This window comes from Saimiri boliviensis, chromosome 11, assembly GCF_048565385.1.
Source record: "Saimiri boliviensis isolate mSaiBol1 chromosome 11, mSaiBol1.pri, whole genome shotgun sequence".
NCBI lineage: Eukaryota > Metazoa > Chordata > Mammalia > Primates > Cebidae > Saimiri > Saimiri boliviensis.
The window spans coordinates 1,057,146-1,081,954 of record NC_133459.1 but is presented as its reverse complement, the minus strand read 5'-3'; the positions used below and the strand labels follow the sequence as shown (position 1 = coordinate 1,081,954).

At 56.8% G+C, this 24,809-nt stretch overlaps 1 protein-coding gene across 1 annotated transcript in view; it reads left to right on the top strand.

Moving 5' to 3' along the window:
* Positions 1 to 24,809, top strand: part of CFAP74 (cilia and flagella associated protein 74) — an 84,678-nt gene that overhangs the window by 10,227 nt on the left and 49,642 nt on the right. Inside the window, exons 2-9 of the mRNA XM_010350338.3 lie at positions 3,266 to 3,369; positions 6,618 to 6,702; positions 6,840 to 6,983; positions 8,402 to 8,500; positions 9,581 to 9,685; positions 21,219 to 21,392; positions 22,351 to 22,461; positions 24,463 to 24,565. Of these exons, the coding sequence (XP_010348640.3) occupies positions 3,285 to 3,369; positions 6,618 to 6,702; positions 6,840 to 6,983; positions 8,402 to 8,500; positions 9,581 to 9,685; positions 21,219 to 21,392; positions 22,351 to 22,461; positions 24,463 to 24,565 (906 nt within the window). The 5' untranslated portion in view covers positions 3,266 to 3,284. The remainder of the gene's footprint in view (positions 1 to 3,265; positions 3,370 to 6,617; positions 6,703 to 6,839; positions 6,984 to 8,401; positions 8,501 to 9,580; positions 9,686 to 21,218; positions 21,393 to 22,350; positions 22,462 to 24,462; positions 24,566 to 24,809) is intronic.

Genomic DNA, 24,809 nt, shown 5'->3' with positions numbered 1-24,809 from the left:
AATATGGTTGGAATTTTACAAGATGCCTTTAAATTCTGCCTCTCAGGACTTTAAAATGCAATTGTTTCCTTGTAAGTTTAAAAAATTACTGGCATTGATATATTAATAATTTATTGAAGAAACATTGCTAGGCATTGAAAACATTTTTAGTGAATTATTCTGAAGCAATTGCTAAGTTGAGCAATGAAAAAGTCCTCCACAATTTTAGTTTTAGCATCTTGTACATAATGTCAACATATATGTACACTTCACCTGGAATTACACATTATTTCAATGTGAAATAGTAGTGCTAACCTTCCCATTGTGTCTTCGTAATAGGTACATTGACTTATAAGCTTTCTTTTCTTTTTTGTTTTCTTGAGATGGAGCATTGCTTTGTCGCCCAGGCCGGAGTGCAGTGGTGCGATTTTTTTTTTTTTTCTTTTTTAACACTTCTAGAGTCAGGGTCCTGCTCGGTCACCCAGGCTGGACTGCAGTGGTGCAATCATGGCTCACTGCAGCCTCGACCTCCTAGGTTCAAGTGATCCTCCCACCTCAGCCTCCTGGAACAGGCAGAACTATAGGTATGCACCACCTCGCCTGGCTACATTCTTTTACTTTTTTTTTTTTTTTCCTAGAGATGTGGTCTCACTGTGTTGCTCAGACTGGTCGAAAACTCCTAGCCTCAGGAGATCCTCCCACCTCAGGCTCCCATGTTGCTGGGATTACAGGGATAAGCCACTGTGCCCTGCTGATTTATACGCATTTGACATCAGCTCTTTTGTATATTAATCATGGTACAAGCACCGTGTGATTAATAGGCATTAAAACCAATCACATACTTAAGGTGTAATAGAAAATAGGGTTTCTTGGGTGAGTGTGGTGGTTCGTTCCTGTAATTCCAACACTTTGGAAGGCCAAGGTAGGCGGATCACTTGATCTCAAAAGTTTGAGACTAGCTTGGGCAACATGGTGAAACCTCGTCTCTATAGAAAATACAAAAATTAGCTGCATGTGGTGGTGCGTGCCTGTAGTCCCAGCTACTTGGGAGACTGAGGCAGAAGGATCAGTTGAGCCCAGAAGTTCAAGGCTGCCATGAGCTATAATCGCACCACTGGACTACAGGCTGGGCGACAGAGTCAAACCCTGTCTCAAAAAAATAAAAGGAAGTTAGACATCAAATTTAACTTTCACCAGAAAAATTAAGGAACTAAAGAGTTTATCATTTTAACATTCTTTTTTCTTTTTTTGAGACAGAGTGTCCCTCTGTCACCCAGGCTGGAGTGCCATGGCATGATCTCGGCTCAATGCAATCTCTGCCTCCTTGGCTCAAGCAATTCTCCTGCCTCAGCCTCCCAAGTAGCTGGGACTACAGGTGCTGCCACCATGCCTGGCTAGTTTTTGTATTTTTACTAGAGATGGGGTTTCACCATGTTGGCCAGGCTGGTCTCTGACTCCTGACCTCAAGTGATCTGCCTGCCTCAGCCTCCCAACGTGCTGGGATTACAGGCATGAGCCACCGTGCCTGGCCTGTTTCCTAAGTGAAATCATTTAATTCCAACATGTGGACACATAAGATTCAGCACCTGGAGTTCCACACGAGCAACCTCCTAACATTCCCAAAATAATAACCAAAGTGTAACGATAATGTTGAAATTATTTACGAATTATTTTTGGCACCAGATGTAGTGGGTCAAGTTTATAATCCCAGCACTTTGGGAGGCTGAGGTGGGCGAATCCTGGCTGAGACCAGGAGTTCAAGACCAGCCTAGGGAGCACAGAGGGACCCTCTGTCTCCACCAATAATGTAAACATTAGCAGGGCGTGTTGGTGTATGCGTGTGGTCTTAGCTACTAGCAAAGCTAAGGCAGGAAGATTGCTGGAGCCCAGGAGTTTGAGGCTGCAGTGAGCTGTGATTGCAACAGAGTGAGCCCCTCACAAAAGAAAAAAGACGTTGCCCCACTGTGTTCCAGAACATCACGTTACGCTCCCACCGGCAACGTGCGCCGATGCCAGCCTTCCAGAGCCTCGCCAGTGCTGGCGGCCAGCAGCGCTTCGGTCTCAGGCGTTCCAGTCGGTCTAGCGGTTTCTCACTGTGGCTTCATCTGCATTTCCCTGAAGATGCTGATGTCACTCAGAGGTTCAGAGCCATGTCGGCCCATTTGTATATCTCTTTTTTCATAGCTATTCCACTTTTTTTTTTTTTTTTTTTTTTTTTTTTTTTTTTTTTTAAAGAAAGAGTCTCACTCCATCACCAGGCGCCAGGCTGGAGTGCAGTGGCGCGACCTCGGCTCACCGCAACCTCTGCCTCCTGGGTTCAGGCAATTCTCCTGCCTCAGCCTCCCGAGTAGCCAGGACTACAGGCGTGCGCCACCATGCCCAGCTAATTTTTTTGTATTTTTAGTAGAGACGGGGTTTCACCATGTTGGCCAGGATGGTCTCGACCTCTCGACGTCATGATCCGCCCGCCTCAGCCTCCCAGTATTCCACATCTTTTGATTTTTGTTTTCTTTGTTTCATTTTTGAGATGGAGTTTCGCTCCTGTCCCCAGGCTGGAGTGCAGTGGCACAATCTCTGCTTACCTCCGCCTCCCGGGTTCAAGCCATTCTCCTGCCTCAGCCTCCCGAGCAGCTAGGATTACAGGTGCGCACCACCACGCACGGCTAATTTTGTATTTAATTATTTCAATTTTGTATTTGCAATGGCAGTGTAAAGTGATACTCTGGAATGCTCTTGGGCAATTCTTTTTTCTTTTTCTTTTTTTTAAAGACAAGGTTTCACCATGTTGGTCAGGCTGGTCTTGAACTCCCGACCTCAGGCGATCTGCCAGCCTTGGCCTCCAAAGTGCTTGGACGACAGGCGTGAGCCACCACGCCCAGCCGGGCAATTTCTTTTTCTTTTGTGGCAGGGTCTCACTCTGTTGCCCAGGCTGGAGTGTAGTGGCACCATCGCAGCTCACTGCAGCCTCACCTTGTTGGCCAGGCTGGTTTGGAACTCCTGACCTCAGGTGATCCGCCTGCCTCAGCCTCTCACAGTGCTGGGATTACAGGTGTGCACCACCACACCTGGCCTCTTGACCTTTCAAACTGGCGTGTGCACTTTATGTGGTTGATGGGAGCTCTTCGTGTGTTCTGGACACAAGGCCTCCATCGGGTATGTGTGTGCTGCAAATTCTTCCCAGTCTGTGGTTTATTTTCTTAATGTCTTCTTTAAGAGAAATTATTCATTTGTAGTTTCTTTTAATCTATTATTTTATTGATCTGTATTTTGTGATCATCTTTTGTAGCTAATTTCTATCTCCCAGCATGGAAGATGACAGCAGCCTGTTTCCTGAAGACGAGCTTTTGGATGATTTCCCCCTTTTGGAAGATTCCCCCCTTTTGGAAGATGGTAATAATGCTTTTTTTTTTTTTTTGGAGACTGAGTCTTGCGCTGTTGCCAGGCAAGAGTACAGTGGAGCAATCTCGGCTCACTGCAACCTCTGCCTCCTGGGTTCAAGTGATTCTCCTGCCTCAGCCTCCTGAGTAAGTGGGATTACAGGTGTCCGCCACCACACCCAGGTAATTTTGTATTTTAGTAGAGACGGGTTTCACCGTTGTTGGAAACAGATGTTCAGTACCACAAAGGAAAATCAGCACTGAGACAAAGGAGCTTTCAGCAACGCAACTTTTACTTCCGGGACTGCAGGAAGGTGCCCTCGCTAGCCATCTTGCCGTCAGAGTACGATGAACAAAGGAAAACACACCAACTTATCCTTTATGCATTTGGGGTCGTCCTCACTGCTGTGTCTGATCTCCGCTGGCTGGAGCCAGACCTCACAATCTAAACTAAAACCCGATTGGCTAACATCTTAAAACTTTTCTAAACGGGTAAAAGCCATGGAGAGCTGGGACATGCCTGTGAGCGCGTCCAGCACAGATATCTTGGTTAAAGTACAAGGACATAGAATGTACTATGTGCCTGTAAGCACGGCACATCTAACAGCTACATAGGACAGGGCTTCACAAAGTTATTAGCACACTTATTCTTTAACAAGAAAGGAAACTTTAAAGAGGAAATTTTCTACTTCCCACAACCACGTTAGCCAGGATGACCTTGATCTCTTGACCTTGTGATCCGCCGGCCTCAGCCTCCCAAAGTGCTGGGATTACAGACGTGAACCACCATGCCCGGCCAATAAAGCTTCGTTCACAGTAACACAAGTCTCAGCAACAAGAAAGAAAAATGACATGCTTCACAGTCCCCTTTAATTCCCTTTATTGTGGGAGAGGATAGCTTTTACACTCATTTTTCTCTCAGAGAAGGAGCTTATATTATTGTCCTTATTTGAAAGAAAGACAAATTGTGGCTGAGGTTTCGAAAGCAGCCGACCACAGTTTTCTAGTTTGCAACATCAGTATTGAGAAATCCGATGCCATTTTTATCCCAGTCCTTTGAATGTGACCTATTTTTATTTTCTTTTCCTGGAAGCTTTTTTAAAAAAATCTCTGATGATCTGAAATTTTTCTGAGACGTGCCTTGATTTGGTTCTAGTTCTGGGCACAGGCAGGCAGGCCATCCCGATCTGGAAGCGCGTTTCCCTCCCACCCCCTCCCCTCCCCACCTTGTTTTGGGTCCTGTTGTGTGCTGAGTCAGCGCCCGTCTCCCGGGCTGTGTGGCCTCCTCCCACCCACCGTCTCCCTCTCCTGCTCCCCTTGTGACTGTGGCTTTCTGCCTTTTCCATCATTTTTACTGAGATTCAATGAAGGGAAGACCCGTGTTGAATCTGCCGTGTTTTGCTGGAAGTCCACTGTGATCTTCTGAGACAGTGATCTTCTGAGACAGTGACCTTCAGCCTCTTTTGCCTGAGAACCACTTTACATTCTTAAAAATTACCGAAGACCCAGAGAACATTTGTTTATGTTGCCTGTATCTTTCAATACTCGCTGTGCCAAAAATTAAAGCTGAAAACATTTCAATACTTAGTCATTTAAAATAGCAATAACAAATCTATTAGCAGTAACGACAAGAATCGGGTTTCCCAGAAGGCAGCTGGAATCTCACAGCTCTCTGCTGTGACGTCGCACGTCCTGTGGCCTCTGGAAGACTCCACTGTACACTCATGGAAAGAGAGTGAGAAGACAGATGGCGAGCAAGTGTGATGAAGACAGTTTCACCTACAGGCTCTCAAAGACACTAAGGAACTGTCAGGCTTCCCTGGATTTTGCTTTGAGAACCACCAAGTTAGAGATTGTCAGGATTTATCCTAAAACTGGTGGGTAGGCTGGGCGCGGTGGCTCGTGCCTGTAATCCCAATATTTTGGGAGGCCGAGGCAGGTGGATCACCTGAGGTCAAGAGTTCCGGACCAGGCCGGGCACGGTGGCTCAAGCCTGTAATCCCAGCACTTTGGGAGGCCGAGGCAGGTGGATCACGAGGTCAAGAGATCAAGACCATCCTGGTCAACATGGTGAAACTCTGTCTCTACTAAAAATACAAAACATTAGCTGGGCATGGTGGCGCGTGCCTGGAATCCCAGCTACTCAGGAGGCTGAGGCAGGAGAATTGCCTGAACCCAGGAGGCGGAGGTTGCGGTGAGCCGAGATCGCGCCATTGCACTCCAGCCTGGGTAACAAGAGCGAAACTCCATCTCAAAAACAAAAACAAAGACAACAAAAAAGAGTTCCAGACCAGCCTGGCTAACATAGTAAAACCCTATCTCTACTAAAAATACAAAAATTAGCTGGGCATGGTGGTAGGTGCCTGTGGTCCCAGCTACTCAGGAGGCTGAGGCAAGAGAATTGCTTGAACCTGGGAGGTGGAGGTTGCAGTGAGCCGAGATTGCACCACTGCACTCCAGCCTGGGTGACAGAGCAAGACTTCGTCTCAAAACAAACAAACAAAAAACTGGCCGGGTGTGCTGGCTCACACCTGTAATCCCAGCACTTTGGAAGGCCAAGGTGGGTGGATCACTTGAAGTCAGGAGTTCAAGACCAGCCTGGCCATCATGGGGAAACCCTCTACTAAAAACATAAAAATTAGTCAGGCGTGGTGGAAGACGCGTCTAGTCTCAGTTACTCAGGAGGCTGAGGTGGAAGGATGCCTTGAACCCGGGAGGCGAAGGCTGCAGAGATCCAAGATGGCGCCACCGCACTCCAGCCTGAGCAGCAGAGCGAGACTCTGTGTCAGATTCACGACTACACTAAATGTCATGTCGAGGTCCAAAGGGAGTGGGCGGGTGAGCAGCAGGAGCACTTGGGGCCATGGGCAGGTGAGCAGGGATTTCCTCCAGCAGCAGCTCTCAGCCCGGCTTTCTCAGGCTGTCTGCCTGTCCCGGCTGCTAGGTCCAGCGGCTCCCACGCCTGCAGCTTCACTCTTTCTCTGGGAACAAGCTGAGCTGTGCTGTGCCCTGGCGCCCCCTGCCCCCGTTCGTCTGCACAGATGACCAGCCCTGGCTCGCTCTTTCTCTCTCTCTCTGGGTGCCAGTGCCCCAGTCCCACGGAGCCCCCCAGGCTGCTCGCCTCTGCCTGTGCCTGCTGCACTAGGTTCCTTACACCCTGTCTCAAAAAAGAAAAAGATTCATCCTCAAACTTCAGACACAAATGCTTGATCTGCTTTTTGTTTTTGTTTTTGTTTTTTTAACTCTTGCCTTGATTTCTAGAAGGACATGAATTAGAGGATCCGGGGTTTGACATCAGATCTCTTCTGCAGGAAGCGGAGGATGACGAGGACCCAGAACACAGCAGGTGACTCCTGGGGTGGATGCGGGTGGGGGCTGCGCCCTCCCTCCCTCTCACAGGCCGGAGCCCCGCAGGCCACACCGACGAAAGCGTTCTGAGGCTGCGGCCGGTGTGGTGGCAGCTGGCATCCTTTTCATCCTAAGCTCAGTGAAAGAACAAGATACTGGTGCTGATAAAATGAAGCGGAAAACAGCTGAGGACAGAATGCAAGCGTCTCACCTGCGACAGAGCCTGAGCGCCCTGGATAAGATGCGTGAGCAGCAGGGCCTCTTCATTGAGAAGACGAGGTGAGCAGGGCTGAGGCCACTGCACCTGGCATCTCGTGCTGCCCCCCCCCCCAGGCCGTGACACGGTGCTGCAGAGGTGGCCCTGTGCCCGTCACCACCCTGGGAGCCTGCCTGGGAGGGTCTCCCAGGGTCTCGGTGGAGAAGCTCTACAAGACCCACCAGGAGCTGGTGCCCGGCGCTCCCAGCCCTCTTCGCACAGAGAAGGCGGAAACAAGTGCCCTGCCTCCCCCCCAGCATTCCCCAGAGCCACCGGCTGTCAAGCTTTTGCTGTAGTATGTGTGTGTCTGTATTTTATATCTATGGGGTTTTTTGCTAAATTATTTCAAAGCAAATTACAGACACGCTGCTTCACTCATAAATATTTCAGTGTCTCCTCAAAAATCAGAACATTCAGCTGGGAGGGTGGTGCACCTGTGGTCCCAGCTACTCGGGAGGCTTGAGCCCAGGAGGTCAGGGCTGCAGGGAGCCTGGGTGGCAGAGGACGGCCCTGTCTTTAAAAATAAAAAATTAAAAGACACGTTCTTCTGCATAACTTGGGCCCCTAACATGGGTTCTTCACCTACGGAAACGACGATTTCCCTCAGACGCTCCTGGAGCAGCCCTGCGTCTTCCAAGTGACCATCACGGCTAGCCGCAGGGGGTCACGCCTGTCATCTCAATACTTTGGGAGGCCAAGGCGGGTGGATCACCTGAGGTCAGACGTTCGAGACCAGCCTGGCCAACGTGGTGAAACCCCATCCACACTAAAAATACAAAAATTAGCCGGGTGTGGTGGCGGGCGCCTGTAATCCCAGCTACTCGGGAGGCTGAGGCAGGAGAATTGCTTGAACCCGGGAGGCGGAGATTGCAGTGAGCTGAGATCACGCCACTGTACTCCAGACTGGATGACAAGTGAGGCTCTGTGTCGGAAAAAAAAGCAAAAAAACAAAGTGACCCCCAGAGCTCATGCTCTGGGCTTGGCTCCATTGTTGGTAACTGAGGCCAGGGTCACCCCAGGAGCTCGTGTGAACCAGGGTTCCTTCCGGCCCACGTCCCACTGGCGATCCGGGCCTGCCTGGTGTGCACCCTGGAAGGCTGTGGAGGAGCTGCAGTTGCGTCTCCTCCCGTGGCCCCCAGACCTCCCGCCACACACCCGTCACATGCAGGAGCACACTCGTTTACGCAGACACGGGTCCCCTCCCGCTCCTGCACCGTCCTCGGCCCCGAGACCACCTCACTTTCGGGCCGGGGCCACACTGCTGCCCCTGGGCAGGGTTTTCCAAAAACAGGCAAGACCCTTCTTGTGTGGCTTGAAGGTGTTAGAGAGACCCCTGGCCTGGATGAGGAGGCTTCTGGGGCCCTGCTTCCCCGACCCCACTGCCACTTCGGAGGCCGGAGTTTCAGGGAAGCATCATCTGACCCTCGCTTCCTCGTTCCAGAGGGGAGCTGCGCGCCTGTCGGCAGAGGCAGGACCTGACCCGCAGGCAGCAGGAGGCCACGGCAGCCGAGATCGCCGCAGAGGGACAGGCCAGCAACACGTAGGTGGCCCTCGCCAGAGGGCAGGGAACAGGGTGTGAGATCAGGGCCAGAGGCTCATTCCTTCACCGCAAGGAGAGCACAAGTCACCTGCTGTGTTCAGCCCAGTGAGGAGCCCCAGGGTGAGGCCACGACACACAAACACACAGAAGCACGTGCAGTCGGCAGAGCCGGTCACTGGGAGGCAGGGCGCGTGGGTCCCCGGTCGGGGAAGGCCCCTGGAACCGCCCTTGCCTGGAGCAGCAGAGCAGGGCTGCCCAGGGCGGGGTGAGAGGACACATGGGTCCCATGCTCGCTCACAGGCGGGAGGGCCTGGGGGAACTGACAGTCCCTGCGTCCCTGAGTGTAGCTCCGCTGCCTCCGCTCCGGCCTCGCCTCCGACTCCGGGGACACAGGGCGCCTGCAGGGCCTGCCGAGGGCTGGGAAGGCCACAGCAGGGTGCCCGTCCTGGAGTGGCTGGTGCAGTCGTGAGGAGCGGAGGCCCAGCGGCCAGGAGCGAGGGATCCGGCAGCTCCTCCCTGCCTGGAGGATGAGGGCTCCTGGCCACTGTGGGCTGGCGGCCTGAGGGTCGAGGAGCAGATGGGGCTGCCCAGGCCTCTGGGGGTTTTGACCTGCTTCATTCCTGGACCGTTTAACTTGGCATGTAGGGGTGACCGCCATACCCAGGCAGCTGCTCAAAGCCCACCTCCTGCGCACACACGGCTGGGACCTCCGGCTGGCACCGCGCTGTGTGGCTCTCATAGGCGCACTGTCCACTGCCCCGGAAGTGGTCTCTAGGAGCCTGGCTGGGCTGGCGCTGGATGTGCACTGGGGTGGATGACACCAGGTGGAGCAGGACGGAGGGAGGGACCCACGGCGGCCCTGACGCGAGGGCCTGGGGCTCGCCATGTGTGCCCACCTGCCCAGTGGGAAGTGGGCATGGGGAGAACCTCCCGCCGGCCCCACACTCCTCACCTGCTCTGTGGCCCAGCTCAAGACTTCCCTCCTGAGGGAGAGGAGGCCGAGGGGTGCCAGGCGAACCTGGGTGGCCCCGGGGTGACCCAGGCCTGACGCACACCCGGCCTGTCCCTTCACCTCTGCAGGGCCGCCGTGGGCCATCTGCAGGCCGTGTCCAGACGCCTGTTTGCGGAGCTGGAGAACGAGAGAGACCTGCAGCTGAGAACTGAGGCCGCGCTGAAGGAGAGCGAGTGAGTCCGGGCAGCGCCGGGCTGGCAGCGGGCGGGTCCTTCCCCGGGGCGGGCAGATGGACCAGAACTGGGGGTTCTGTTCTGCACTCGACGGGCAAACACGTGGAGCTGGGAGGCCGACCACGTGAAAGCCGTGGTCGGAAAGGGTGGTTTTCAGTTTCGGCGAAAGCCGTGGTCGGAAGTGTAAAGTTTATTCTTTGAAGGCTTATCGCCAAGTTAAAAACGAGGAAACTGAGGCCAGCACAAGAAAATTAGATGCCAATTCCAATTTACTCAGCTCTCGGGCGAGGTTCGGAGGTCCTGGGGAGACGGGCCAGAGAAGTCGTGCAGCTTCCTCTCCGGAGTGGGGTTTTATAGAGAGTAAAGGCATTTGATTGGATCTGGGGAGACAGGATGTGGACAGCGGGAGCTGCTATTGGTAGGGAGGCGGGACTTCCTATGAGCAGGAGGTGGGACTTCCTGTGAGCGGGCTAAGTGCTGAGTGCAGAGGGGATTGCCAAGGCGGAGCTAGATAATTGACATATTCTAATTTCCAAGCGGGGCGGGAGACAGGCGTGTGCGAACTCGCAGCGAGGCAACCAGCCTTACAGGAAGGAGGAGTGGTCGGAAGGAGTACCCTTCACGCTGCATTCTTTTTTTTTTTTTTTTTTTTGAGACGGAGTTTCGCTCTTGTTACCCAGGCTGGAGTGCAATGGCGCGATCTCGGCTCACCGCAACCTCCGCCTCCTGGGTTCAGGCAATTCTCCTGCCTCAGCCTCCTGAGTAGCTGGGATTCCAGGCACGCGCCACCATGCCCAGCTAATGTTTTGTATTTTTAGTAGAGACGGGGTTTCACCATGTTGGCCAGGATGGTCTTGATCTCTTGACCTCGTGATCCACCCGCCTGGGCCTCCCAAAGTGCTGGGATGACAGGCTGAGCCACCGCGCCCTGCCCTCACGCTGCATTCTTCAGTTTCCCCGGGTTGGTTTGTGCTCCTGGCAACTCCACGGTCAGGTTCCTTTTTCTCCTTCCTGTTTCTCGTGCTCTGCGCTTCCACAGAACGGCGAGCTGGGTCTGCAGAGGCCGGAGAGACAGCTGCCTCCTCTCCCTAAATACTTCCCTGTGGAGCTGGGGTTGGAGCATCGAGTGGCCTCTGATGAGTTTGGCAAGAAGGGGTTTGGGAAGGTGCACAAATTGCTCAGAGTGACCGAAAGGACCCTGAGCTGACCTCAAGAAGGACTCCCAAACCACACAGCTCCTCAGCCCCCGGAGCTGCGGCCAGGTCCGTGACGTCCACGGCACTGACCCTGCAGGTGCCTGGGATGACCTGAGCCTCCCAGCCTGGGCAGGGCAGGGGAAACAGAGAGGGCCGAGTGCTGGCCTCAGGCCACCCTGCCCAGAAGAGTGCCCATCCCGTACCGCCGGCCTCCTGCGACCTAACATCTCAGCCCCACCCCACCGACGACAGCACTGGGCCCTGAGCCAATCTCTGACCCGAGCTAGGCTGTGATGTGGTTGCGACTCAAGCTGGCGTCCAGTGCCCTGCGCCGTGGCCTGCCTGTGTAGCAGCAGGAGGGGTGCAAGGGAGGCCACTGAACCCCACTGCAGCTGAGTGTGGAGGAGAGCACCGTCCCCGTGGTCCTTCTTTGACAACTGGCTGTGTTGTGCCCGCCTCTCACTGCTCAGCAGCACGTGCGCCAGGGCTGGGGGCTCCACAGGACTAAGGACCCCTGTACGGTTCTCATGCTAATGAACCATGGACAGTTCGTGGGGCTGATGAACGCTGGAAGGCCTCACTTTACAAGGTTGCTGTGATTGTCTACTTCTTTAAAAGAAAAAACAAGTTTTCGGCTGTGCCCAGTGGCTCACACCTGTAATCCCAGCACTTCAGGAGGCCAAGGCAGGCGGATCACCTGAGGTGAGGAGTTTAAGACCAGCCTGGACAACGTGGAGAAACCCCATCTCTACTAATACAAAATTTAGCTGGGTGTGGTGGTGCATGTCTGTAATCCCAGCTACTCGGGAGGCTGAGGCAGGAGAATCTCTGGAGCCAAGGCAGAGGTTGCAGTGAACCGAGATTGTGCCACCGCACTTTATGATGAGTGACAGAGGCAGGAAGACTCTGTCTTTAAAAAAAAGGAGCGGGGGACCGGGTGGGGTGGCTGACGCCTATAATCCCAGCACTTTGGAAGGCCAAGGCAGGTGGATCATCTGAGGTCAGGAGTTCAAGACCAGCCTGGGCAACATGGAGAAACCTCGTCTCCACTAAAAATACAAAATTAGCTGGGCATAGTGGCACATGCCTGTAATCCCAGTTACTTGGGAGGCTGAGGCAGGAGAATTGCTTGAACCTGGAAGGCAAAGGTTACGATGAGCCAAGATCGTACCACTGCACTCCAAGCAGGGCAACGAGAGTGAAACCCTGTCTCAAAAACAAAGTCTTATTTTGAAACAATTCCGAACTTACAGAAGAGCTGCAAAATGGCACCCAGACCCCCGTCCGTGAACCGTCCCCAGAGCCCACGTGGGCATTGTATGAGGGTGGCTCCCTCACCTCCCACAGTCAAGAAGAGCCTTGGTCCTTCTGGGACAGGCAGAGCTCGTGGTTCTGAGATCACAGGCCGGGCTGTCCCACGTGGCGCCCGTGCTCAATGCGTCTGGGGGTGGTGAGCTGTTCCCCTCGGTGTCCCCTCGTGGGACGCATGATGGCTGCCAGCTCCGCCGTGGGGCCGCCGGCTTCTTCAGTGCCGTGATTCCGTTTCCCTGGAAACTGACATGCAGCCTGAGGGGAGAAGCTCTGAGGCCAGGAAATCCCACGGCGCTGGCCTCCGTCTGTGTCTCCTGCCAGCATCGATTCCGGCTGTCATGGCTTCTAAGGGGTGGTTTCCCAGTGCCACCATTCCTTTCCGTTACTTGGCTTTCCACCGTTAGGACAGCGTTCTCTCCTCGTGTCTGCTTGCCTTGCAGGCTCGGGTTGCTGTGTCCCCGAGGCCATGACCCAGCCCGTTGTGATTTATCTGGGTGCCCCAGCCGCCCCACGCCTGGCAGTGGCTTCCTTCCACATCCTGCGTTCGTGTCCCTGTCGCTCTGTGGGCATTTTTGGGCGCAGTGAGAGGCTCAGGGTCCCCTTAATCTTCCCTGCCCCTTCCGGGACCCAGCCTGTTGACCGGCGGTAGACAGAGGCGGGAAACACCGGCGCAGCTCTGCCTACCTGCCTGCCTGCCTGTGTTGAAAACCTCCCATTCGCATCTATAATTCCAATTGCAACCAAAGCCACAGGTCTGTTTCCACCCACCTTCTCTGATGGCGAGAACGCTGCCTCCCACCGTCCTATCTCAGGCGGGTAGCCGGCCCATCCCTCCCCGCAGCCGGCCCCGGACTCCGGACTCTGCGCAGCCCCGAGCCCCTGGAACTCACCCGCTGCCCTCCTCCTGTGGGCTGCTGGCTGCCCGTGGACTTTGACTCAGCTTTATCTGGATCTAATTTGCATGCAGTACAAAGCATCCGGAACATTCCCCGCACAGCCTAAGTGGGCAGCCCCACCCCGCCAGGCCACCTCTGGTCTGCTCTCCACCTGCAGGGTTAGGTCTTCTACGACTTGGCTAGCTGACACTTGAAGTGAGCTCCCCAGTGCCCGGCTCCCGGGTGCAACCTGACACAGGAGCTCATGGATGGCCCCATGTGTCCACGGCTGGGCATCCTGTGTGCCCCTGCGTGCGTCCCTGTGTGTGTCCACGGCTGGGCATCCTGTGTGGCCATGCACATGTCAACAGCTGGGCTTCCTGTATGTTCCCGTGTCTGTCCACGGCTGGGTGTCCTGCATGTCCCTGCATGTGTCCACAGCTAGGTGACCCACATGGCCCTGCGTGTGTCCCTGTGTGTGTCCACGGATGGCTGTCTCTCATGGCCCCGTGTCTGTAGACGGCTGGGTGTCATGTGTGGCCCCGTGTCTGTCCACAACTGGGTGTCCTGCATGTCCCTGCATGTGTCCCTGTGTGTATCCACGGCTGGGTGTCTTACGTGGCCCTGTGTCTGTACACAGCTGGGTGTCATGTGTGGCCCCGTGTCTGTCCACAGCTGGGTGTCATGTGTGGCCCCGTGTCTGTCCATGGCTGGGTGTCCTGCTTGGGGAGCTGCCCACTATTCGTCCACTTACCTGCTGGGAATGACTGTGCTAGCCCCCGAGGGTCCCCGGGTTCCAGGCATATTCCCATTGGGTCCCATTGGAGGTAGCACCCCCTCCCACTCACAGTCAAGGTCTCCGTGGCCAGTGTGGAAACTCCTTTTGCTGTCTCTGGGTCCGGGGTGTAAGGAGCCCCAGATGGCGAGGCGCAGTTTCAGCTTCCAGTCAATGGAATTGTTTCAGGGTCTCTCTTCAAGGCCTCCTCCCTCTGGAACGGGGGCTTCCTAAGCAGTAGAGCCCAGTGCAGAGGGCACAGAAACAAAATAGCCACGGGCGTGCGGGACGGGCAGCTTGGGGAGCACAGTCCCTGCTTCCAGGAGTCCTCGCTTGTGGCTCTGGGACAAGTGGCCGGCACAAGGCTGGCTGCTGCTTCGGGACACAAGCTGCGTTCTGGGCATGGCGCCTGAACCTTGCCCAGCTCGTATCCCTGCTGCCACACTGTGTGTGTCATCTGCAGCCACAGAGCAAGCCACCCAGCCCTTAGCCACCTAAGGCAGCAGGCGTGATGGCCTTGGTTTCTGAGGGTCGGGGTTAGGGTGGCTCACGAGGTGCCAGCCACATGGGTGCCGCCGAGCGCCCACTGAGTGGGGAGACCTATTCCCGTGCTCACTCACCCAGCCGCTGGCTGCAGCTCTGGGTGTGTGCGACGGGGACCTCCTCACGGGGCTGCACCCCAAGTGGCCACCAAGTCCCCCAAGCGGCCCCCATGTAGTCTGAGAGACAGAGAAGCTGCATGTCGTCTGGAGGCGACGCTGTCACCGCTGCTGTGTCCAGGCTGGCCCGAGACCCTGCGGAGGGGCTCCGGTTTGCACACCCAGGGTCCGTGTTGTCATCTTGGAGACTGGATTCCGCATGGCTACGTCTCACACGCAGCACCACCAGGACCAGCTGCTGAGCACTCAAGGAGCTGGAGCACGCCCGGGGAGCCAGTGCGGCCTGCCCATCACGCCTGCAAAACCATCGCCTTTCTGGAAGTCGCGTTGGGTGAAACACGGCGTGTGAGCAGCTCGGAGAGCCGCGTGAGGTGGGACCTCACTCAGAGGACAGAGCGCGGACGCCACGTCCAGGGAGTGGTGACTTTCAAGGGTGCGTGTCGCTGCTTCGCCGTGATGGAAGACCCCAGAGTCTCGAAAGGAAATGGCACCCAATGGGGCTCAGAGGTGCCTCCGCTGCTGGCAGCCGTGGCATCGCATGGCAGCAGCCACCAGCCAGCCTTGGAGGGCAGCGTTCCGGTGGCTGAGCCCTGCTGAGCCTCATACCATGACGTGCGGCCCTGTCCCCACCCAAATCTCACCTTGAATTGTAATCATCTCCATGTGCCAAGGCGAGGCTGGGTGGAGATAATTCAATTATGAGGGCAGTTTCCCCCATACTGTTCTTATGGTAGCGGGTAAGTCTCACGAGATGGGTGATTTTTTTTTTTTTTTTTTTTGAGACGGAGTTTCGCTCTTGTTGCTCGGGCTGGAGTACAGTGGTGCAATCTCCGCTCACCGCAACTTCCACCTCCCAGATTCAAGCCATTCTCCTGCCTCAGCCTCCCAAGTAGCTGGGATTACAGGCACCTGCCACCATGCCTGACTAATGTTTGTGTTTTTAGTAGAGACAGGGTTTCACCATGTTAGCCAGGCTGGTCTCAAACTGCTGACTTTGTGATCCGTCCACCTCAGCCTCCCAAAGTGCTGGATTACGGGCATGAGCCACTGCACCCGGCCGAGATGGATGGTTTTATACAGGGTGGTTCCCCTGCACAGGCTCTCTTGCCTGCTGCCATGTGAGACGTGGCTTTGCTCCTCATTCGCCTTCCCCTGTGGTTGTGAGGCCTCCCCAGCAACGTGGAACTGAGTCCACCAAACCTCTTTCCTTTATAAATCACCCAGTCTCGGCTGTGTCTTTATTAGCAGCATGAGAACAGACTAGCACATGCCATCCTGATCCAAGCAGCCGCGGGGTGGCCGGGAATGAGGCCGGCTAAGCCACACACAGGTCTCCTGTCCACTTCCCTATGGAGGACTCTTTTGGGAGCAGCCTCATGGGACCCCAGCATCCTCACACTTTGGGTACACTCTGAGAATTGCCATGCCCGCCCTTCCCCGAGCCACCCCAAGTGAGAGCTGCGGAGCTGTCCCCTCCTGAGGCCTGGCCGGCACCCGCCCGCTCTTGAGACCTGCTTCCCGGCAAGGGAAGGGATGCGTTCCTGTGGTTCCCAGGGCCTCCTGAGCTGGGATCTGCTTCTATGGGGGGCACAGGCTGGCGGAAGCATCTGTGGACTCGCCTCACGGGCATTTCCTGGCCAGGAGGCCCCAGGAACCCACCAAGGAGGCCCTAGAGACGACCCTGCCCAGGCATACCACCTCCGGGTCCGAAGCGCCTGTGCCCGGCTTGCCTGCGTCCCATCCCTGCGCCCAGGGGGCTGCTGCGGGCGCCTGAATCTGTGCTGGTGGCTTAGACCAGGCGTCCCCAAACTTTTACACAGGGGGCCAGTTCACTGTCCCTCAGACCGTTGGAGGGTCGCCACATACTGTGCTCCTCTCACTGACCACCAACGAAAGAGGTGCCCCTTCCTGAAGTGCGGCGGGGGCCGGATAAATGGCCTCAGGGGGCCGCAGTTTGGGGACGCCTGGCTTAGACACAGTCTCTCATTCACTCATCCTCCCACACATGGTAAGAGGGCGCCCACCGCTTGCCAGATGCCATCCTAAGCCCATGAATGAAGCAGCAGAGTCCTGCCTGGTGAAACCTGCTTCGGTGGGGGGAGGCGGGCTCTGAGCGGTCGTGTGTGTTCTGCGCAGCCTCGTCACATGACCGCCGCCTTCCCACGCCCAGCCCAGCTCAAAGAGGAGGCTCCCGGCGCACCCCACTCAGCCACGTGGGACCCCCAGCAGGCACGGTGGCCAGGACTGCTGTGAGGCTTCTCTGACTGCATCCGTGTCCCGTCACTGCAGTGACAAATCCCACAAACGTCACAGCTCAGCAGGGCGTGGATTTATGAGCTTGCAGGTCTAGAGGTCGTTGGCCCGACGCGGGTCCCACTGGGCTAAAGTCAAGGTGTGCACAGCGTTGGTTCCCCGCGGAAGCCCCCACGGAAATCCGTGTCCTCCCTTTCCAACTCCAAAGCAGCCTGCGTTCCTCCATCTCCACAACCAGCCAGTCCCATCTCTCCAACCTTCATCACTCCCTTTCCGACTGACCGCACTGGCTCTTCTGATAAAGGGGGACTTTAGTGGGGTGCCCATCTACTTCAGCCCACAGAACCCCAAAATCAATTACTACTGCCAAAAACCCTGCCACCCATCCACGCTGAGATACTCTGCCCTGCTGCCTGCCCTGGAACCAGCCCAGCTCCCTCCCAGGTCCAGCAGCACCCCAGGGCTCCACCTTCCCGGCACAACTGGGAGCCCCTCAAAGGCAGCATCCCTGCCCGGGTCCCCACGCACTTCAGAGCTCACCTCGGTGCTTTCCAAGCGTGTGGGACTTTCCTCACCGGAGCCACAGTGAAAAGTATGTCTTCTCTGTGTGGTCAGACTGGATGCAGTGGCTCACGCCTGTAATCCCAACACTTTGGGAAGCCAAGGTGGACAGACTGCTTGAGCCCAGGAGTTTGAGATTAGCCTGGGAGCATGGTGAAACCCCATCTCTACAAAAAATACCAAACTTAGCTGGGCATGGTGGCATGCATCTATAGTCCCAGCTACTCAAGAGGCTGAGGTGGGAGGGTCAGTGCAGCCCAGGAGGTTGAGGCTGCGGTGAGCTGCAACTGCGCCACTGCGCTCCAGCCTGGGCCACAGACTGAGACTCCAGCTCAGCAGTAAACCTTCCAGCAGGTTCTCTCTACAAACATTCGGACTCCTCCTTCTGCGTGATTTTCTGGCGTCTCAACTTTCTGCAGTGCAGGTGTGTCCTGGGTCCAGGTTTCCTTGACCAGCTGAGCAGATGACAGGAGCCGCCCATGGTGGGTGGGTGAGCTGGCAGCACGCCCACCTCAGATGCCCGCGCCGGGCCTGGGCAGGCCCTTCCCTCTGTGGCCTGGCAAGGTTGGACTTCGTTCCCACACACCTTCCCCAGGTCCCGCCGTGTAGATTAGCTACTTTCTTCCCCTCTGGGATCCTTCTCTTCTCAGGTCACACTTTGTTCCTGCCCCTGGGAGCATCTGGGCCAGAGGGGATGGCAAGGGGGGCATGAGAACTGGCGGCCCTGCAGGGAGGTGCTTCGGGGCCTCCAGGCAGCAGAGCCCGCCTTTGAGGGCGGGGAGGGCTTGCTTCCCTGCGGACGGATGGGCAGAGGGGCTTGGCGGTTTGGGGCTCAGATGGGTGCCCATCTGAGGAGACCCTCAAATCTCCTCGCTCCCATCCTCAAAATCCCAATCTTCCCCAATCCACCTCTCCCCTGCTCTGAATGCCGGCGCCCCTGAAACTCATGTGCTCCTGGAACTCAGCCCCATTGCTCATCAGTCTTGGTGTCACAGTAAAGAGATGCCTGAACCTGGGTCATGTAAAGAAAAGAGGTTTGGGCCGGGCGCGGCGGCTCACGCCTGGAATCCCAGCACTTTGGGAGGTCGAGGCGGGCAGATCACCTGAGGTCAAGAGTTTAGACCAAGCCGGGCGCGGCGGCTCACGCCTGTAATCCCAGCACTTTGGGAGGCTGAGGCGGGTGGATCACGAGGTCAAGAGATCGAGACCATCCTGGTCAACATGGTGAAACCCCGTCTCTACTAAAAACACAAAAAATTAGCTGGGCATGGTGGCGCGTGCCTGTGATCCCAGCTACTCAGGAGGCTGAGGCAGGAGAATCGCCTGAACCCAGGAGGCGGAGGTTGCGGTGAGCCGAGATCGCGCCATTGCACTCCAGCCTGGGTAACAAGAGTGAAACTCCGTCTCAAAAAAAAAAAAAGAGTTCCAGACCAGCCTGGCCAACATAGTGAAACCCCATCTCTACTAAAAATACAAAAATTACCTGGGCATGGTGGTGGACACCACCCAGCTACCTGGGAGGCCAAGGCAGGAGAATTGCTTGAACCCGGGAGGCGGAGGTTGCAGTGAGCTGAGATCGTGCCACTGCACTCCAGCCTGGCAGACAGCACGAGACTCATCTCAAAAAAGAAGAAGAGATTTGATCGGCCAGGGCTCTGCAGGCAGTGCAGGGAACGCGGTGGCATCTGCTTCTGGGGAGGCCTCGAGAAGCCTCCAGTCATGGCAGAAGGCGAAGGAGGAGCCGTGTCTCCCACGGCAGGAGGGGAAGCAAGAGGGCGGAGGTGCCACACACTCTCAAACAACCAGATCTTTCGTGAACTCGCTCATCACCAAGGAGATGGCCCACGCCCTTTATGAGGGAGCTGCCCCCACAACCCCAACACCTCCCACCAGGCCCACTTCCAACACTGGGGCTGCAGTCCAACACGCAATGCAGGGGACGCTCGTCCAGACCTAATCTGCCCTGGAGGCGACGGCCTGAGGAGGTGGGCGCTCTGGGAGACGTGGCCATGGGGGCGCCGCCCTTGTGGAGGGGTCAAGTGCCTGGTGAAAGGGCCTGAGGGAGCCTTCTGTCCTCCTGGCACGTGAGGACACAGATGAGGAGCCGCCTTTGAGGACCGGGCTTTCACAGGACATGGAACCTACTGGCACCTTGATCTTGGACTTCCTGGCCTGCATACCTGTGAGGAATGACTTTCTGTTGATGGCCAAGACTCAGTCCCAGGCATTTTGTTATAGTAGCAGGAACGGGCGTTGACAGCGCTGGGGACGGGGCCCGCGTCTTACCTAAGAGAGCACGAGCTGTGAGCTCACGTGGCCCCTCGAGCGCTGGAGAGCCCGCTGGCCGGGGACGCGACGTTCAGTAGAACAGTGACTGAGCACTTTCCAGCACTCAGGGAAGCACGCATCCTCAGGTTAGAGAATTTCATGAATCACGAGCAAGAGGAATAGAAATATCCCCGCACGCGGAGGCGCCATGCAGTCCCCCTGCCTCGGGCGAGGTGAACGCGCCACATGGCGGCACGCAAGTGACCCGTGACCACTCGAAACAAGCTAATTACTTAAAATGACCCCAACAAAGAACACAGTGCGCCCGGATTCTAAAAAACAGTGATGCAACCTGGATGCTGAGACCCAGAGGGCGGTGTGAGCAGCGGAAGTAGGGCTGGTCTCAGGAAATCATTAAGAAAACCCTGAAGAAAACATTAAAACTGAAATCCAGCCATGCGCGAGGCACGCACACACACCTCGCTTGCCAAGTTGGAGTTTATATCCCAGGAGCCCCAAAAAAGGCTCAACGTTAGAAATTCTTAACATGAACGCGTTGAAAGAGAAAACCGTGGCGTTCTCAATTCAACGTATAGTCATCATCTTTTTAAACAGATGTAAAGCAGACTTTAATTCAAGCAGGGCCAAGGCGCTGCAGCCCGTGCCGCGGCCTTGCAGCAGGAGAGGGACTGGGCTCAGCCCCCCACAAAAAGCTTCTCACGAAAGAGGAAGTGGACATGTCCCTATAGCATGGTCGGGGTGTCTGGGAAAGGCCTGCAGCCCACGTCGTATGGACTCTCAGAATCCGGGAGGGTGCCGGCCACACTCCTGCGTCTGACCTTGTCCAGGGGTTCTGGTCCTCGCGTGGCCAGCCCCGGCCTGAGCATCTCGTGGGGGAATGTTTGGCACGTCTCCAGGAGCGGTTCCTCACATCTGCCCGCCAGGCGGCTCTGTCCAGGCCGCCTCCCCAGCGGCTGCGTGCTCCCACCTGGCCACTCATAGAAGGACACCGTCCACACCCTAAGAAGGAAACTTCCCGGCCTGAGCCCGCTCTGTGCAGGCCCTCCTCCAACTAAAGATTCACCAGAAATTTCCCTGAGTTGTGCCAGGAACCAAGGGGCGCTGTGTCATCTGCAGCCACCACAGACGCCACACTCACAGCCCAGCACACGTGTCCCTGGGCACAGCTGGCTGACTCCACACTCCACGGCCCCCACCCCGGGCACGTTTGAAGACTGAGGCGTGGGCTTGGGTGCTGGTCAGTTCGTACCGGGGATCGTCCAGCCCAGCCACAGAGTCACGGCTGTCCCTTCCCTAAGGCTTTCTCAGGCTGGGCAGGGCCCACCCCAGGCCCACTGCAGCCAACAGACGAGGCCTCAGGCTGGCGGCAGCACGCGGGAGGGCAGGCCCAGCTCCAGCCGGGTTGGAATGAACCCGTGGTGATTGTCCTGAGGTTGAAGGTGGGCAAGGCGGGCCTCGGCGTCTGGATGACTCGGGGTGGAGAGGACCCCTGGAGGAGGGAGCTGACCTGTCCGTGGTGTCCAACGTCCGCCTGGAGGATTTGTCAGCACTTGGTGCCGGGACCCCCCAGATGGCCCCAGGCCCGACTCCAGCCCCTTTACCTCTTGTCCAAAGGAACACCATGTGGCACATCGAGATCCAGGAGGGGCGGCTGGAGGCTTTCCGGACGGCCAACCACGAGGAGGCAGAGGCTGCGGGGCGGCGGCTCCAGGTCCACGCGGCTGAGCGGCTCTGCAGGGAGCAGGAGGCCCTGGGGAAGGTAGAGCGGAACCATCTGCTGAGGGTCCGGTAAGTGGCACCCAGGCCTGCCCGTGCCCCCCAGCTCCTGCCAGCCGCTCCGCCTTCTCCCCAGGGGTCTCCAGAACCAGCCTCGCCCTCCACATCTGCCTGGCTCCACCTCTACCCCTCCCTGCCTCCTCCCAGCTTGCTCCTCTGCCAGGCCCTTGAGTCCCTCCCAGGTGTTAGGCACCCCCGTGTACCTGCCCAGAGCCCCAGCCCTCCTGAGATGCCACGGCCACCATACAGTCACCAAAGCTGGCCACCAAAGCCAGCCACTAAAGCTGGCCACAAAAGCCGTGCTCCAGTGAGACTGCCCCTCTCCTTTCCCTCCTGCAGCCCCACCCTCTTCCCAGCCAGGCCATTCTCTGGGCTCCGTCCCACCTCTGGCTGCTCCTTTGCACCCCTCCCCCAGCCCCACCCCGGCCGTGGAGCACTCAGGCCCGTTCCCCACACATCCCCTGTGCAGCCAGGACCCAGCCGCCTACCAGGCCAGTCCACAGGCCATCAAGCCAGCTGTCCCAGCCTGCCCTGAGCCTCTCTCCTCGGGACCCCTCCGGCCTCCATCCCGTCCCTCATCTCATTCCGTCCCTTCAGCTGCCCAGGCCACAAACCCCTGTGGAATCCAGGCCCGGGCTGCAGACATTCACAAGGTCCGCAGCCCCTGCTCCTCCCTCCCCACAGCCGGCTGCCCCTGCCCCGTCCTCCTCCCAGACCCCCGCCCAGCCCAGACCAAATCTTGCCTTTGGTGGCTCCCTGGCGCTGGAACCCCAGTGGTGTGGAGAGTCTGACATCTGTGTGGCCCACAGCACCAGCTCTCCAGGGACCCTCGCTCCTCCCAAGGGAGGCTGCGCGGCGTGGCTGAGCAGGGCCCGCAGCGTCTCGGACATGTGCTCCGGCTGCGCCGGGCCTGGGGGCGGGCGGCCTGTGCGATGCTGACTTTCCCTCTGACTGCCCCGCGGCCCCACAGAAAGTCCCTGCACACCCAGAAGGAGCACGGGCTCCGGCACCAGAAGCTGCTGGAGGGCGCCCGGAAGAACCACAGCGTGGCCGTGCGGTTCCTGAAGGCCTCCCTGGGAAGGTAGGGCTTCCTCTCCCGGCATCGTCCCTCCCTTCAGTGCCCGGAGGGAGAAACCCAGGAATTCGAGGCACTTGCTCTTGTCTTGAAATTCCCTGATTTCATTATTCTTATTTTGAGACGGAGTTTTGCTCTGTCGCCCAGACTGGAACGCAGTGGCGCGATCTCAGCTCACTGCTCCGCCTCCCAGGCTCTCCTGCCTCAGCCTCCCCAGTAGCTAGCGTAGGGCTGCTGGCCCCACGGGGTCGTGGGGTGTCCCTTATGCTGTGCTGAGGTGCAGGATCGAAGAAGTAAAGAGACAAGACACTGAAGAACTGGGGAAGAGCATCTGGACTCGGGGGCCAGGCCACCTGTGAGCAGAGACAGGCGAGGCCCCGAATGCCCAGAAGCATCTGTATTTATTAGGTACAAGCAGGGATAAGGGTCGTAAGCAAGGTCGTCATCTACAAGCTCAGTAACAGGGCATACATAATCACGTGAGTCACAAGCGAGGGGGCCACCCCATTATGTCACCTGGGCAGAGAGGTGGGCCGTGCGCAGTAGGGGGCCGTGCTGTGTGCAGTAGTAGAGGGTCGTGTACAGAAAAGGGATCCACCCCCATTAGGTCACCGAGGCAAGGAGGTGGGCTGTGTGCAGCAGGTGTCGTGCGCGACACTTCTTACCTGGGGGCTGGAGGCTTCAGAGGGTTTCCAATAGAAGGATGCTGTAAGCCAGTGCAGTGGGGGCTGACAGACGTGCGCTCTTCTCTAAGGTATTTATGGGAGGATGATTTGAGCTAGCACAGAAGCGAGAAAAGACTGACAGGGTGTCCGGCCGCCGTGACTGGTCACACCAGAGGGTTCTTCTCCCTCCGTTACTTCCAGGATCTCAGGCCTGAGGCCGACTTTCCACAGGAACTGGATGCAAGGTGCTACAGCTCCTTTCTCAGGAGGAGAGGCTCCTGCTCCAAGCCTGCCGTACAGCGTGTGCCCTTTCAGGCGGGGCCGCCGCCGCCTGGGTCTTTGGTCCTCGTCCTGGTCTGGCTGTTTTCCCATGTACTGCTTCTGCTCTGGGACTGCTCTGGGCATTCCTCCTACTACAGACGACGATATGGTTATATAGGAGGATTCTATAAATCGGCACTAAATGTGTCAGTACAGCTCTGACTACAATACCCATATGATTATATAGAAAGATTATATGGGACTAAGTAAAATTATATATATAAGCTACTATATAGGAAGTAGTGAGTTATATGATTATATAGAAAGGTTACATGGGACTAAGTATGATTATATATATAAGCTAGACATAAGTAAACAGTGAGTTATGCCTCCGGCACTAACTGTGCCTGGGGTCTGCCAGCTCTCCTTCCTCCATGCCCATGGAGGGGGGGTGTTACCCACAGCTAGGATGACAGGCGCGCACCACCACATCCAGCTAATTTTTGTATTTTTAGTAGAGATGGGGTTTCACCATGTGGGCCATGCTGGTCTTGAACTCCTGACCTCAGCTGATCCACCTGCCTCAGCCTCCCAAAGTGCTGGGATTGCAGGTGTGAGCTACCACGCCTGGCCCCCTGATTTTATTACTAAATCACCACCTTATCATCCAAAACCAGGAAATCTGTATTTTTAGTGCGGAGTTGCGGTTTCTTTGCCGAAGAGGACAGTGAGACGCCTGGGCGTGTTCCCGCCGGGTCCTGGCGGCCTGGCCTTCCGCAGCGGCACCTCTGCCCGTCCCAGCTCTTGTGTTATCACCGTTGATTATGTTCGTGATGGAAATGGCAGCACCAAGGCTCCTATCATCACACCCCACACAGCATCACTATGTCACTTCCTCCGTTAAAAACGTGGCCAGCTGTGGTGGCCCACGCCTGTGATCCCAGCGCTTTGGGAGGCTGAGACGGAAGGATCGCTTGAGCCTGGGAGGCGGAGGCTGCAGAGAACTGTGATCACATCACTGCACTCCAGCCTGAATGACAGAGCTAGACCGCCTCAAAAAATGTTCAATGTCCTTCTTCAGAATCCGGGAGCAAGAGAAGCAGGAGGAGCTGGAGTGCCAGGAGCACCTGAGGCGACGCATGGACGCGGTGGTGGCGCTGAAGGGCAGCATCTCCGCCAGCCGGGTAGGCCCCGCGGCCCCCCCCAGCCTCTCCCGAGGCTCCCTGACGTGTCCGTCCCTGGGGTCCTGCTCGTTGGGAGCCAGGCCCATGACCCTGGGCATCCAGGGCTGACCTGCACTCTTGGGGGCCCCTGGAGGTTTCCTGAGCCTGTGCCACAGATTTGCCCTCGAGTTCGATGTGGCTCAGGGCCAGGTGCCAGCGTCAGGCAGCAGCGGGCAGCCCAGCCCTGCTCTCATGGGGCCTGGTC